Genomic DNA, 16,239 nt, shown 5'->3' with positions numbered 1-16,239 from the left:
GAGACACCCTACATATTGCTGTCGAAAAGGAAAAAACAGAAAGACATGGTTCACCTTCTCCAGTGAAACAGCTGGGGGCTCTCCAGACCTTTTCTTACAGTTCTGATTAAGAAATGATGCATCCAACAAGACTTCATTTTTGTTTATTTTAATCCAAAAGCACATCATTAAAAATGGTTTAAAAAATGTATACATTGTTGTTTCAGTTTCTCAGGCTGCTGTCTCTTCATTGGCTAAGAATACAAAACCAGAAAACCCCTTCCACACTTATACAACCCTTTTCCTCAGAAACCAAGCTATTTTAATACTCTAATTTATTTTCTTTGCCCGCTGGGAGAACCCAGCCAGTGGTCACGTAAGTGGTGAGCTGCTCCAGCAGCTGGTGCTTGACTAATAGGTCTGGCAGTTATTTCCCTGTACCAGGGGTTGGCAGTGCTGCTGAGGCCTCCGAATGCATACGTGTTGTGTATGTACTCAGCATTACTGTTCTTGGTAGCGTGTTCTCTGATCCAAACTGACTACAGACAAAAGTATGAGCTGTTATCATCCCTTCCATTACTGTGCTGTTTCCCAAGACATGAGTGGGGCCCCTTCATAAGCAAGGGAGCTCACCTGGGATGCAGAGGCCACATGGGGATCCCACGCTGTTTCCACTGTTGGCTCAGGCCAGTGGGAGCAGTTTGCTTCAGCTTCTGCAGACTTGGGCACCCACATGCCAGGTGTGCCAAGGACTGTGCTCAACTGACAGATGACCACTGACATCCAAAGGACATGTCAGGGACGGTGGCCGCTCTGACCCTGCTGATACAGACAAGCTGCAGCACAGGAGCAGTGATCCCAAAGCGACAGGGCAAGCAGCTCACAGTGGAAGGGATCAGACAGGCTAGGAAGCAGCAGTCTAGCTCTTCGCCACTAGAAAACTTGTTTTAATGCAAGGCTCTGACATTACTGAGCAAACAGTAAGTAGGAGAAACTAAGCTTGTCTGGATGCCAGAGAATGTGCGCTTCCTACCAGGCCTCTCAGTTCAGGGACAACAGAGCATTTTAGAAACTGCACTCCTTACGAGCTGAGCAGCCTGTACTTGGCATAAATACAGTTAGCCTGAGAAACCTATGACTTGAACTTAAAATGAATAATATAACGAGTAGCTGCCACTATGTGATTGAAGACATTCCCTCAACCAGACTGAGGAAGATCAGAAAAGGAACGTAACAGTTGGGTGAAAGAAAAGAGGAAAAGAGAATGATGAAGTGAACAGAGGTGTTACCCCCTTTAAAATAATAATAAAAAAAACAAAACAGTAAGATTGCAGAAGGGGATCAGAGCAGAGAATCTGTGAACATCTGGGGCAAAAACAAAAACAAAACAAAAAACTAAGAGCTGAATCTACCTCTGTGTATACTTTCTCTAGGTTCTTAAGGGTCCCAGGACGTCTGGCCAGCGGACCGGTGAGAGCTTGCTAACAGGGGCTGAGTTTTGCATGGCCATGCATCCACCTCATTGCCCCCTCAACAGGGGACAAACACTGCTTATCTCAGCTGCTTGGCTGTCTGCTACTCAGACAAAGTACTGTGGTAACATTATCATCACCAGACGTTCTCCTATGAGGTAGGTAATTTATCTGTGCAAGGATGATTTGTCCTCTTAACAGCCCATCAAAGCCTTGCCATCAACCTCTTTAAAAACCTGACATAAACATCAGAAAAGTAAGCTCTAAGCTATCTAAAAAGGCTACCCCAAATCCCAGTACCTGCTTCTGTCAGAGAACTCCTAATATCCCAAGTGTCATCACACAGATGAGAAAACACTGACCACTGCCAAAAATAGATGTGCATCTCCCAGTTGAGCGTAGCGGATACTACCTTGCCTGTGAGTACAGAGTACCTGGCAAAAGGTCCAGTAAATTTAACATAAAGGCTTCTCATTGACTGAATGGGATTTAGGATCATTCTTAGGTAGTAACAAAGTCCTAAATGCTATCTATGCTCTTCCAGGCACGAGCGTAACAACGCCACTAAATAGCCATAATCCAACATTCTACTTAATGTTCTTACGGCGACAGTAGAACTGGGTCCCACTACATGGCTGCATGGGAACAATTTTAAAGTTAGCCTGTTGCTGTTCTCTGTAGTTTTAGTACAAAGGATAATAAATCTGGGAACAAGAAAGAAGATACACCGATCTTCAGATTTCCAGAGAGATCAGTTTGAGCTGAAGAGAAAAACAGAGAAGTCTCTATAGTTCTGTTTTCGGCCATTCAGAAGTGATCTCACTGTAGTTCTTCCTCCTTTTCACTTTGTAAGTCAAGGCTTGGGAATATTCTGACAACAGATGCTCCCAGTAGCAAGAGACATCCTCCATCTGCAAGTGTTCAGTGATGAATTGGCGTCCCCTAGAGACACACAAGGCACAGTCAGAACCAATTTCCAGTTCCTGCAAGAGTCTTTGGTTCTGTTTTATATGTATATCAACTTTCACTCCTCTGTTTTTTTCAAATGAGAAACAACACGCATTGCTCTGTACCATCTATTTCCATTTCACAACTTTCATTCAGTCTCATAGCTCTGACACTTGCAGTGCTTTTGTTATCCTCAAGATGGTATTTGTTATCTGGGATAATAAATATCAGATTTCACGTATCAGATACAGCCTGAGCAACAGTGATGCATGCTGCTTCAGAAGCCAGTCCCTGCCAGCCTGGGTATATAATAGTTATAACGCAGACACAGTTCCCAGGGGTCAACTCGCTTCACACCGAGACGAAAGCTCTGAACTTCTGATGGCTTTCAGTGGGGTTCCTGACATGGGTCACATCTGAACCAAAGACCTAAACATATAATCTTGTTATCCAGTTCCCCCTGCTTGTTTTAAGTTCTCCAACCCTCCTGCTGTTATTGCAGAAGAAAAATATACTTTACCCTATTAATACTAGGCTGTCTTTGACAGGTAACCCCTTCAAAAGCTGCCTAAGAAAATGTTTTAGATAAGAGTGCTTGACAGACAGAAAGGACACACAACTTACCTCTCTGCAATTTCTTGTGCTATGTTATCATTTTCCTTTACAAACTGCAACAGCTCCCTAAAATAACAACAACAAAAAATGCTATGAAACAACTAGTTCAGTGAAGAACTATTGTTAAACTTAGCTAATATATTGTGGAGGATGAAATTAAAGATTTAGAGCTGAGCAAGGGATTGGTGCTCCTCATTTCAGTGCACAGAAGAAACCTGTCACTGCCAGTTGTTCCATGTAAGCCCTGGGCAGCATGCTTGAAATCCAGGAGCTGACACATTTTTAGCCCAGTAATATGGTCCTCTTCTCCTTATCTGTGCTGCAGTGGCCACTTGCAAAGATATTTAAGTATGTAGTGCCTGCTGATTTCAGTGAGGCAGCGAGACCTACATACCCCAGTGAAACTGTATTGTGTAAGTAATACAAGCAAAAGATTCTCTGGGTGTGGTAATAAAGAGAAAAAACATGACCTACAAGAGCATTTGACTGATGCCTAGGAGTGGAGGCTCTTCCTAGTGTAATACAAACCAAATAAATTGTAGCAGTGTTTTCCCATGGCATGCAATGCCCCACTAAGCACTCTTAGGGTCTCACACCTGACATCAGAGAGGTCTGATCTGACTGGGACATAGTGGACCCAAGGCTTCAGCTGAGGGTAGAAGAACTCCAACCACTCTTCTCCAACGTGAAAGACGAGCGAACCACACATGAAGAGGTGTTTCAACCGGAAACTGGCAGCCACTCCCCGGAAATTAAACAGATACCTGTAAAACAAGAAAAGAGAGGAGCTGATTACCCCTGTTATTTTATGGAGAAAGGCAGTAAGAAACTGGACTCTGAATAGTGATGAACCTTCTCTCACAGGTAACGTGTGAGGGGGTATGGGTCTCCCTCATGCTGAGCTAAGCACTTCTCACTAAAACAGAGGGAGGACATTTATTTGAAGCTCCTCGTTGCACAGGTGAGCTGAAGTTATGGAGGTGCTAGGAGAGTTTCCAGTGCCTGTCAAAACTTAGCACGTGAGGCTTTACCTCCAACAAAGACACCTGCTTATGACAAACCAACGAAGACTTGCCTCACAGACCACTGCCAGAAAGGCACGGAAGGTCACAACCTGGATGCTGCTCCTGGGACTCTACGCTGCTTCAGAGACTGTGTTCCCATGAGGAGACTTTTCCCAATTCCGTTGTCTTGCAACGAGCTTTTTCATTCATTGTTCTTCTTTGACATATCTATTCAGCCTTTTTTTCTTCTGGGATCCTGCTTTAATCTGAATCTAATTGTTTCACATTAACTTGGGAATGTAACCCTAGGAGGTTAAACAGGCTAGCACAAAACAGATAGACTTTGCAGACAACAAAGAATCAACAATTTTGTTTTCAGTATTTTCTGCCAAGTTAGTAAAATGGGCTTGACTGGGGGAGGGGGACAGATTTCTCTTAGCAAACTGTATCTCAGAGGCATGTTTGTTGGTTTGCTTTCTTGCTTTTTCAAACCCACGTTTCTCCAATTATATGGAAAGCTGTTTTTCCTGTGGGTAAAACCCCTCAGTACATGGAACTAATCTTTGAAGTCAAACATTTTGGGCTGGGGGAAGGGACTTCTCCCTTTAACACAGCTATTTTGGGTGAGATGGGGACCATAGCTAAACTTGGTTCAGCAGTAAGTGAAAGGAAGTAAATCTGAAATTATTTTGCATTCCTTGTATTACATAGGAGCTCGAGGCAGGGATGAGGAGCACACTGTATTAGTAACTGAACAACAAGAAGCAAGGGAATACCTCTGTCAAGTTCAAGCCATGGCTCCCATTCCCTGTGACCTCAGCCAAGTCACTAAAGGCTGCTCTCAGACTTCCGTATACACTTCTGTACAGCACTGAAGGAAACAGTGAGAAATTCCTGTTGACCCTACCAGACCCTGCCTCTCACAGCCTATGGACAGATGGAGGTGCGGCTTCTAGGTTAGGTAGTCTGATTACAGCCCCTCTTTTTGCACCTGTGTTTTTCCAATGACAGTCTGAAGTCAATAATACACCACAGGACCACTGTAGGGGACAGTCGTCCATAAAAGACTCCACGGAGCCCATATGCCGCTGTTGACAACAACTATTGATGATTATTCCTAAATGGGGCTATGACAAAAGAGTGAGAGAATGTCTTGGCCCATACTGCATGGAGGGGCTGAGGAGGCATCAGGAGTTTGGGGAAGTCTATGTGTAACAGAAGGGAGAAATCTGGGCAACAGTCCAGTGAAATATAAAATGAGACAAGTCAATCACATTTGCACAAAAACACAGCTTCAGCCAAGTGACTGAGCTCTTGTAACACCAGATTCTAGCTGGTGGAATTGTAACTAAATGCAAACTTTTAAAGCAAAAGAAAAATCAAAACATCAGACATACAAGTACATGCAAGCCAAATCTGTATTTCTACAGAGAAAGCCACAAGAATATTACACCAACAAAGCCTCCCAAAAGTAGTTAAAAAATAAAATCCTTTGTAAATCAAAACCACATTATCCCAAGCAACATACAAAGTAAGAATCAGCACTATATCTGCTCAGTCATATTTCAGGTTTTCTCTTTTACTATATACATTCAACAGCAACCCTTGCACCAATATGCATAGGAAGACATGATTCCTTCCTTATGTCCTCGAAGACAATAATGCTATCACTGTAGCACCAAAATGAAACAATTTTGAACTCACAGCTTGATATAGGAACATAAAGAAAAATTTATAGAAAGTCTTTCTGATCCAAAAAAAAAGAAACAAAAAAACCACACACATAAAAATAAATGTATTTTCCATCTATATATTAATTAGTGATTTAAGATCTTTACTTTCCTCAAAGCACTTTATTTCTCCTGACCTGACAGGGGAAAGCTGACACTGACACAGGACGCAGTAAGCTCCCAAAGTTTCAGCTGCTGTATGTCTGTTCACAAACCTCCCTGTCTGCATGGAGCTGGTTGCTGGAATTAGATCTTAAAATAAAATGAGACGATACACCATGCAAGGAAAGAAATAACCCATAGCCCTTGAACAGCTTTACTTTTCAAAATCCTTACTTGTATTTGCAGTGATCAACCAGTGGAATTTCCTTTGCAGGAGGCTTCCCTAAGGTGTCCTTAAAGTAAAGAGAATTTTTTTAAAAATCGGTAAGTTTTATATGGTTATTTCAAACTCATTTTCCTTCTCAGTTACAAATAAATCTGAAGCCTCAAAATTCTCCATCTCACTTCTGAGAAAACCTTCCCTGGTGGGCTTTTAGAAGTATAATGAAGAATTTGGAGCCCTTCAATCAAGAAAAAAAAGTTCAGTAAATTACACATTGCCTGTAAGCAAATGCCAGTGCAAACACATTAAATGATAATGTTTAGCTGGCAGCTACAGAGCTGAAAACAGCTTGGGACAATGGACTCTGTGAAGCCAAGTGTAACTGGATTAGCCAAGACTGTCTGGAGAGAGCTGGACTGTGCACTAATATGGAGCAAAAAAGTTACCAGCAACAGTTATCAGAATGTTATCAGCAGCAAGACAAAGAGATGGAGATGACAGAAAAAGGTTTAGAAAGACTGACAGCAACATGCAAGCAGCTTGGGGCTAGAAGGGGAAGTTGCCTAATTTTTCAGTAGTGGAAGAGCAGGGGATTGGCATAGGTTCATTTTCTTATCTGTGCTGGCTTTCTTCAACAAAAAGCATAGATGGGAAGAGAAAAAAAAAAGGTGGTCCTGGCAGGCTCTAGAGACTCCTTTCTTTCATCCACCAGAGAGCCCTACCCTCAACAGAATTGCAAGCCTCCCCCACGCTACACCACTCACAGCTCTCCAACAAGATGCATCTCAATCATCAAAGCCATCTTGCAATGCTACCCTTTCTGGCCCTCATGCTCAGAAGACAGGCAACACCCACACACCTTCTCAGATTTCCAAGCCTGATTTTTAGTGTACTCGGCATCAACGAGTTCTGGGTCTTCTCGGGACAGCAGAATGAGGGGATCTCTCTCAGGGCTTGTTCTGCAAAAGAAATGACATCAGCCATTGCCAAACCATCTCACCCGACACAGCTACCCAACTACAGGACCCTGCCTCTTTATAGAACTGACCTCAGTGTGTCCCCAGAAAACATTACTGGGTGCCTGTGATACAGTATATATCTGTCCAAGGGTATATTAGCTGAAGAAAAATGATCTGAGGCCACATGTCTCTGTTTCACTTGTGAAAAAATAGTAAATGTTTAATAGTATTATTTAAGCAATTCCCAGGACATATCAGCAGAGATGCTGTTTCCTTTGGGCCGTAAACTGATGGGTGCCAAATACTTCAACTCCCTAAGTCAGAGAGAGCTAAGAGATGGTAAGCATCTTCAGATCTGATCCCTCTGACCCCTACTGATAAACAAGGTTATGACATCCCTGAGGCTCACTCCTCATCATCTCCTGAAACTACTTATTAATAGCAGGATGTCAAGTCCATCCCTGAAACTCAATGATGTTGAAGGAACAGAGAGGAGCAGGGGTTAATATGGTTCAAACTGTCACTGGGGAGAAAAACAATCTATCCTCTTAACCCCCATCACTCAGGTAAGTAACAGAAGAATACTTGTTGATTCACTGATAAGCACTTGCACAGAGAATAAAGTATTCACGTTGGCAAGAGGCATGCTCATCAGTATCAAATCTTTAGATTTACATTATGCACCTGTGGTTCCTTTCACAGAACAAAAGAAGCTGGTTCTAAGAAACTTTTACTCATTAAGAAATAAAGCAGCAAATCCATCATAACCTCTGTTTTAGTATTAAGCTTACTATAATAAACTAGTTGCGAACTGTAACTCTTACGGTGGTGAAATATAGCTATACAAGACGCCTCACTTTCCTTACTTTTAAAGAAGATATTCTAGGTTACACTTGCTCAGGAAGATATGCTCACCTGGATCCCCGGAAATATCCTTTAGAGATTTTTTTCATCCATGGCCATTTTTCTGCAGATCTGAAATATTGTTTATACGTGGCAATAAATGATTTAATAAAACCATGAAACAGTAATCTCATCAGTTTTCACAGCATGATCTCATTTTATAATTTTTCATTTTTGATGGAAATCATTTTCGTCACTATAGCAGAAAAAAACTCTGCCAGGTCCAATGAAACACGTTTTCCTGTGAATACTGTGGTCAAGACCACATGAATAGGCTACTTTTCATAACACTTTTCAGTGAAAACAATAAATTACACGCACACAGCCCTACCAAACCTTTGCCTTTAAGAGTATTAAAATTAACCTAAAATTTTAATCCACTTTTTACACTGTTGCTTTATTTTTCTCTACTTCACTGACTACGGATAGTGCAAAATGACTAGAGAATTTTTAGCTATTGTCATTTCCCACTTAGAAATAAAAAAGCCCCATGTTTTGAAAACACAAGGGCTCACCGTTTCCCCAAATAAATTTCATTTTGAATTTGAGCTCTTCAAAATAACTGTTCACACGCTTTATTTTTGTCAGTGCAGTTGCCTGCCTCCCTCTAGGGAGCTGTTTGTTGTCTGTTTCTGTTGCACCTGGCTTGACATGTACATCCTGATCTCCAGCCTGATCTGTGCAGGTTAAGCTTTGCATCTGCTTGTAACCCAGTGACATAAGTGGGGTTCCATGGTGAAGCAAGGATAAACAAATACTTTGAACCTTCACTGTGTTATATTATAGCACATCAGGTTTAGGATTTTGAAGAAGGAAACATTCAACCTCACATTCTCATGCTAACTGTTTGACATCAAGGTGTTGCGGTTTTGTTTTCTTGTTATGTTTCTATGTTCATTTACTGTTACATACTTTATTTGTTACTCTCCAGGGGAAACAGCCCCTTACTCTGCTAATAGTCAAAGATCTTGTGAAAAGAAAGACTCCCAATCAGAAACATATTCTGTCTTACTCTCAGCACAGTAATCATTCTTGCTTTGTGGGAATGATTCCAGATTCCTCTATTGTACAATACTCAAGTAAAAGCAGACCTAAAGCAGGCTTTCCTTTACCCTTTCAGAAGCTTACACAAACAGCCTGGATCATCTCTGCAGTAAAAAAAACACAGCTCCTAGAGAAGCAGGTGTAAACAAAGAAAAATATTTCTATGTGTCAGGGGAGATTTCTGCAGGCAAAAGATAACTCCTGCTTTATTGACAAACCCTGTTCCACTGAAAATGATAGTAATCTCGCCCTGACAGCATGTACAATGCGCATACTTTGTCCTCTGCATTCCTTACCAAAGTGTTGGAAACAGGGAAGCTAATTATAACTTTTAGTTACATCATCCAAGGTTTCTATGGAGAATTCTTATACAGCAGATAGGCTGTACGTAGTTTATGAGGCAGCAGGACAGATGACTGGCCGACAGACCTGTGGTCTTAAGACTTCAACATTGCCCTAATCCTGCTCAGTAATAAGACGGCTTTCACTGTGATTTTTGTTTTCCATTCAGCCTCCCCCCATAATATTCATTTTCAAAACATTACCTTCTGAGGTCCTCTCTCATGAGGTCCCAGCGCCCTAAACCTGTCGGGTAAATTGGCCAAACAGCCGGTCCTCCTTCCCAAAACGTCCAGGCAGGATACATGATATCATTGTATTCGTGTGTCTTAAGAAAAAGGAGAATAATATAAGAGTAGCATTTACTTCAGTCTACTGAGCCCACCAGCAGCGATGTCCTTTCAGGGCATCCTGCCTGGTTTCTCCCTCACTGCTCCCTCCATAAGCAGCCATGAGAGCTTCACGGTCACCACAGGGTTGCGAGGGGCCACATGAACACAACCCAACAGAAGAAAGCCAGTGTATTTCAGCAGGCATACCTGCTCTGAGTGGGCCACTGGACCAGCTGACTTCTGAAGGTCCTTTTTTCAATTCCTCATTCCTATCTGGATGCTTAAATTATCTGTTAATCAGGGGGAAAAACAGTACCTAAGACTAAATTCTTTCATAAAACCAGATTATAGGCCACTTCTCTGCACTAGTAATAAACTTACTATCCAACTTATCCATCTGTCTGACACCTGGAAATACTGGAGAGCCAAGTCCACCAAAGTAGTTAGGAGGCTGGTGCACAAGACATATGAAAAGAAACATGAGAAATGGGTTTGTTCATGCACAGGAAGGCTTGCAGGAATCTAAATGCTGTCTTCTGCAACCTAATGGAAGAATTTAGAGAAGACAGAGGCAGACTCTTTTCAGAAGTGCACTAAGACAGAATGTGAGGCAATATACTCTGATTACAAAAAAACAAACAAACAAACAAAAACAATCAAATATTGGGAAACCTGTTTTCATTCTGAGGGAAGTGAAACACTAGGGCATGTGCCCAGGGGAACCATGGACACCCTGTTCTTGGAAATGCTCAGAACTGGGCAGGATGCAACCCCTGGCACCCCGATCTAGTTGGTTCTGCTATGAGGGAGGTGCTGGACTGGGTGACCTCCTGAGGTGCCTTCCAACTTAAATGAGCGTGTGTTTCAACAGTCTGCTCCTTCCCAGCCTTGCTACAAGCAGGCATTGGTAACAAACCATGACAACTCCAGTCACCACCCTTCCAAGATGCAGAATACGACAATCCTGCAATCCTTATGTTTCAAACACCATGGACCAGCATCCTGGACCCTCCTCATTCTGGCAGGGACTAACACGGTCTGTTCAAATAAAGGCTGTGCCTGGGTCGCTGGGTTTCAGTTAAGGATAGGGCTGAGATTACAGTTCAGATATTGGACAGCAGTGACTGGGAAACTCAAGTTTCTTGCAGAGTCCCGCAAGGGATCCAGGGGCAGGATGATGAATATGACTGCAGAGATTAAACTCCTGCAACCTGGTCTGCATTCATTTGGGTTCTGCTGGCTAGAGTTCAGGACATGCTATGGTTCAGGGGCAAGACAGCAACCTCTACTAATACATCTAGCAGTGAACAAAGTTCTTGAATGACAGCACTTGCAATTCTGTACTGAAATTCCAGAGATAGTTTTAGGACAGCTGGGGACTAGGCAATGGTGGATCACATTAGAGTTCAGACTGCATGAGCTGAAGACCTGAGTTTAGGGTAAGATACCATAATTTAGCAGAATCAGAATACAACCTGAGCTAGCAAGAACAAATGATTTACTGCTTCTATTTGCATCCTACAGTCTGCTGGGCTTCAGCCAAGGACAGGGTCATGATCAGGGTTAGGTGCCAAAGCTGTAGAATTTGGGCATGTTGAGCATACACTAAGGCACAGCAAGATTTCCTGAAGTTTGAGGTGTAAGGATATTTTATTGGAAATGGTGAGACATTGTCCTACAGTCAGGTTTAACAATGGAAAGGCAGGAAAAAATACAGGAGTTCTCTCCAGTCTGGAAATAGAGAAGCAGAGAGCAAATGTCTGTGTGTGTGTCTGCCTCTGTGTGTATGTGCATGTTTGGAGATGGAAAAAGAAATCCACAGGAAAAGAGTTCACAGGAGACAGCACTATTACAGAAACGAAGATAAGAAACACTTATCTGTGGTGCCAAAAAAAAAAGGACTGAAATATTCATATTAACTGAGATCAGCTATGACAGCTGACTGATGATGAAAAATCCTTAACAATGCCGATAAGCTATGGCTACAATTTTAACGGAGGCATTGTAGCAAATCACAGTGATGATGGCACATATCCCATCCAGCTGTGTATCATTCTGCTGTAGCAGAGGTACACATTTTGACCTGGAAGAGGAGCTAATGAGGGGAAAAACTGTTCTATTAAATAAATCTGTAAGTCTGTCTGCCAGAAAACTGGAAGCAAAAAGCAGCATAACGAATGAAAAAGAGCAAGCAATTTTGACACACGGGAAATCTAGGGGGAACCATCCTCAAAAATATGTGTTACCAAGAAAAAGGAGGACACGCATGTCCCAGAAATGCTCAGCTTTTAAAAGCGTGCGCACCTTACTGAAGGAGAAGACCGGGATAATGGGTTTCATCCACTTGGGGACCTGGGGGTAGTCTCGCACATTGATCACCATTTCCATGTCAGGGAGGCGGTTGATGATCCCCTGAAGGAAATGCTCGACTCCACTGCATCTGTGGAGAAATGACACATATGGCAAAGAACCATAAGGAGAAGCAGAATCCCGGAGCCTCTTGTAGGCCTCTCTCTCTGCACAGCAGCAGAAGAGATGGTGAGCCTGAGACACGCCATGGTGCAGGCTGGGGACTGCCGACAGCCGCCTCTAAGCCGCACTGCAGTACAGACACTAGTGAAGCAACCCATCCTCTTAAACCTGACTTGGTCTGCAGCTTTCTCTGGGACCCCAGAATCAACTAGCTCTTTCTACACTGAAGTGTAACAACGACACTCACTTCCTGCTTACATTTAAGGCTCATACATAATTTTCTAGGCTCCTGCCCTGATAAGGAATTGGTAAGGAAACTAAATACCATTGTGCTCAGTGACTTTCAACGTGGCAGGGTTGGAAGTACTCCTGTGTCCCAGCTAGGGAGACAGGATCTTCTGCACGGCTCTTACCTTGCAGGGAACATGCAGTCGTGCTCACGGTACAGCTTGTTCTTAATGATTTGGTAGTGCGTCCCAAGCTTGCGGCTCACCACATCTGACATTATCTCCTTGGAAATGCCATCTCGAAAAGGAGCCAGGTCCTGCTTCCAGACACTGAAACAAAACAATCAGTCAAAATTAAGTACAGCAGGGAGGATACTGCACATAAATTACTGCAACATACAGGAGAGGCTTCTAGCTCTAACAATTTCCATATAGCTTCCAGCTCTGCTACACATGGCGTATCGGAGGATTCAATTTCAGTCACTTGAAACAGACACTACTCAGAGACTCAAAGGTCCAAGCTTTGCTCTTTGACGATCTATATCCTGTTTGCCTGAACAGAAAACCCAGCACAGGCTAAATCAACACAGTCAACAGTAGTCATTATCCCAGAAAACACCTTACACACCCTGGCAGGTTATGGATAAAGCCTTCGGTTCACTTAACCAGAGGTCTGAAGCTTGAAGATTTTCAAGAATGATGGGCCAAACCAAGACCAAATTCCTCAAAAAAATGCTACTTGGACATAGAAAAGAAGAGTCCACTTGTGAGGAGCACCATCACCCAGTAATGCTGTATACAATGAAAGCTAGTTCAGGAGAACAAGCATATTCAGTCTGTTCTGTGACAGCTGCACATCACCAGTGAGCTCCAGGAATGCAGTATGAAAATATAACCCTAACCTACACAAGAAAATACAGATGGAGGATACAGCTTATATTAATTCACTCTAACGGCCCCCAGATCTAACTGTTTGGAGCAGTTAGTAATTGCTGCTGGACTGTAAGAGCCATGAAGACCTCTCCACTACATTTTGGTAGACACTGCATCATTGCTTTAGCTTCATACAACACTGCACAGACACAAGGGGCGAACCCATGAGCATGATCAAACCCTGGCACAGGTTGCCCGGCGAGATTGTGGGGTTCACATCTTTGGAGATATTCATATCCTGGCTGAACATGGTCCTGGCAACTTGCTCTAGGTGGCCCTGCTCGAACAAGGAGGTTGGACTTGATGATCTCAAGAGGTTCCCCTCCTACCTCAATGATTCTCTTATTCTGTATCAGATACAAAATTGTAAACTACATAAAGAATTGTCCCAGTACAGATGGATTGATCACAGGATAAGCTGTGTGACAGGGATGCAAATCTAATGAGCTGGAGATCATGAAAAAAGTTGGAGAGTTTTATAGCACATCCATGTCATTCTAGCCTATATTGCTACCTTTCAGTAGTCACTGAAAGTGAAAGTTCTTTTCAGTTCTTGGCCACCAGAAAACCTGACACAAGTAGAATCTGTTATCTGGGAAAAAGTACTGGCTTTCAGTGTTCTGCTGCACACTTATATATCTCCAAATCAGCTATCAAAATGAAAAGAGTCTCTCAGTTGCACAGTATATACATGCTGTATCATCTTTCCAGATTCTTTTGTAAAGCCTGTCACTACTGAATAAAACTGCTCTTTAAACAACCCTTAAATGAAATGCTGCTGTAATGAGAACTAGGTTTGGAGAATCACAGCAACTGTAACTTTCTGTTACTATCAATTATCATGTTCTGAAGCAGGTGTGGAAGTTATACCCAAAGGCGGGTAGGAGATGGTGGGGTGTATGTTTAAAGATTAGGAGATGTCTTTAGGCTGTGTTTGAATTGTAACTGAGGAAAAAGACTGGAAGACTAAACTAGAAGAGACTTCTCATATAAAGAGCAATGAAGATCAAAAACTCCAAACAGTATACAAATGGTTGACCCAGTATGACTCATCTGATATTAAAAGCCAGTCTGGTGCTCAATCTCACCTCCAAAATGAATGAGCACATCTATTTTTTAAACAGGAGTCTGAAAATGGGACATCTGCATTTCTGCATTTGGAAGCCTAATCCTAAAGACAGAGGAATACTTCCTGAATGAGCTTGTCTTGGATCATCTTAGGTCATGCAAAAGTCAGGCAGTTAAATATCCACTGCTACTCCAGTTCTTACAAGCAGTGAACTAAACTCCCTAGAAAGAGTGCTCTTCCAGTTCTCCCCTCCCTTCTTCCCCTGGAAGCCCTGTCGTCCAGGCGCAGGCAGTGCACAAGGTACAACACAGTATCACACCAAATTAATATGCTTTCTGTAATGATTCTTCTTAATCTACCTATTTTAAAATATTTTGCATGTATTTGATTTCTTCCACTTTTAAAAGCCCATCAGAAAAACTTGTTAGCAGCATCCCACTGAGGGAGAAGGCAGAAGGGGATTTTTAACACAGAAATATCACCAACTGTGTATGGGTTTATTGTGTACTCATGTATGAGATGCTGACACAGTTTATGTTGTTCAGTCACAGACAACAAGGACAGCGATCAATTTACAGGCGGACACGCCTTCTACTGGAGCTATGGTGGCTGGCCTATTTCACACCATGCAATTAATAATCTCCTTTTTGCAAGTGCTGTGATCTATGATCGTTGCAGATACGACACTTTAGAGCCCAAATATTCTATAGCTAACTCTCATCCATCAGTGCTGCCAAAAGTATTCCCGATCATGGCCCGAATCCTGTCCAGTAACAAGGAAACCAGTGTCTCACCTTTGGTGGCAGCTGCAATTCTCCTTTACACATGGCTTATAGACTTCCACAGCTTTGTTAATTTGGTCAGTTCTTGTTTTCCATTTGGCATCTGAAACACACAGGAAGGAAAAGTCAAAGTTAATTCATTAAACCACCAGAGCGACCAGCGGGAGCCGAGCAGGACTTCTGGTCCAGCTGGCAATAGCTTCACAACACGACCCCACGACACACTCCAGTACCGCTGAACTGGAGCGCGCCTGGCAGCAAACCCAGCCAGGCCTCCCGAAACGATGGGAAGCAGCTGAGGACCACGCAGCCCAGTGACACGGTCCCCAGAGAGGCGGCCGTGGCCCTTTTGGCAGAGACTGGCTGATGGCAGCCTGCAAAACCAAACCCACATCCAACAACCACCGCTGTTAAACCGAGTTAGCCGCTTTCTGCTACGCGACTACAAGGAAGCAACAGACTCTCCCCGACACCTCGTGTTTTATTTTCTTTCCAGAACCTGGAAATGCGGGCACGGAGACGGGCCGAACGCCAATCTCCTCAGCCATCAGACACCAGCATCTTCCAGCCTGACCCCAGGGCGGCCGCCCGGCCGCCCGCCCCCCCGGAGCAGCGCTCACCTGCCGGGCCACCCGCCGCCACCCCCGGTGCCGGTGCCCGCAGCGCCCACAGGGCCAGCAGCGCCCACAGGGGCAGCGCCACCCGCCCCATGCCGCCGCCGAGCCGCCGGGGGGCGGAGACGCCCCGGCTACAAATGGCGGCCGCGGCCGCCACTAGCCCCCCCCCAAAATGGCGGCGGGCGTTAGGTGCTATGGGAGTTGTAGTTTTTGCCGTGTCTCGGCCCGGCTGCGCTCTGTGGCGGCGCTGCTCACCCACCACCGCCAGCAGCCCGAGCCCCTGAGGGCTGCATGTGGCCGGGACCCGGTGGGCAGGGTCCTCCGTGCCTCCCTCTGCCATGCTGTCACCGGAGCGGGTTGTCCCCATGGGCCAGGTGTGGTGTTGAGCCATGGGGTAGCTACGTTGAGGTGACTGGGCCGAATCTGCCCTCGCTGCCCCGGGCACGGCCAGGGTTAGCGGGGAGTGGCGGCCACTGCCCCTGAAAGTAG

The 16,239-nt window shown here is 44.0% G+C and overlaps 1 protein-coding gene across 1 annotated transcript; it reads right to left on the bottom strand.

Annotated features, from left to right (window-relative positions):
• Nucleotides 1-127: 127 nt before the first annotated feature.
• Nucleotides 128-16,132, bottom strand: POGLUT1 (protein O-glucosyltransferase 1). The gene is made up of 11 exons (XM_080577207.1): nt 15,754-16,132; nt 15,146-15,236; nt 12,536-12,679; nt 11,955-12,090; nt 9,525-9,646; nt 7,948-8,007; nt 6,933-7,032; nt 6,085-6,143; nt 3,611-3,778; nt 3,024-3,080; nt 128-2,393 (listed from the first exon to the last, which is right to left on the bottom strand). The coding sequence occupies exons 1-11, from the start codon at nt 16,115-16,117 to the stop codon at nt 2,237-2,239; spliced, it is 1,458 nt and encodes a 485-aa protein (XP_080433333.1). The 5' UTR covers nt 16,118-16,132; the 3' UTR covers nt 128-2,236.
• Nucleotides 16,133-16,239: the final 107 nt, after the last annotated feature.

Source organism: Anser brachyrhynchus, assembly GCF_964034855.1.
Source record: "Anser brachyrhynchus genome assembly, chromosome: 1".
NCBI classification, from domain to species: domain Eukaryota; kingdom Metazoa; phylum Chordata; class Aves; order Anseriformes; family Anatidae; genus Anser; species Anser brachyrhynchus.
Note: the sequence above shows the minus strand (reverse complement) of the source record. Positions and strands in the feature narration are given on the sequence as shown.

Excerpts from the sequence above, each read along its gene's own strand:
- POGLUT1 (XM_080577207.1), bottom strand. The coding sequence starts at position 16,117 with ATGGGGACAACCCGCTCCGGTGACAGCATGGCAGAGGGAGGCACGGAG. Across the intron at positions 12,091-12,535 it reads GACTGCATGTTCCCTGCAAG|ATGCAGTGGAGTCGAGCATT; the intron begins GTAAGAGCCGTG and ends ATTTCTCCACAG. Across the intron at positions 3,779-6,084 it reads GTTGATCACTGCAAATACAA|GTATCTGTTTAATTTCCGGG; the intron begins GTAAGGATTTTG and ends CTTGTTTTACAG.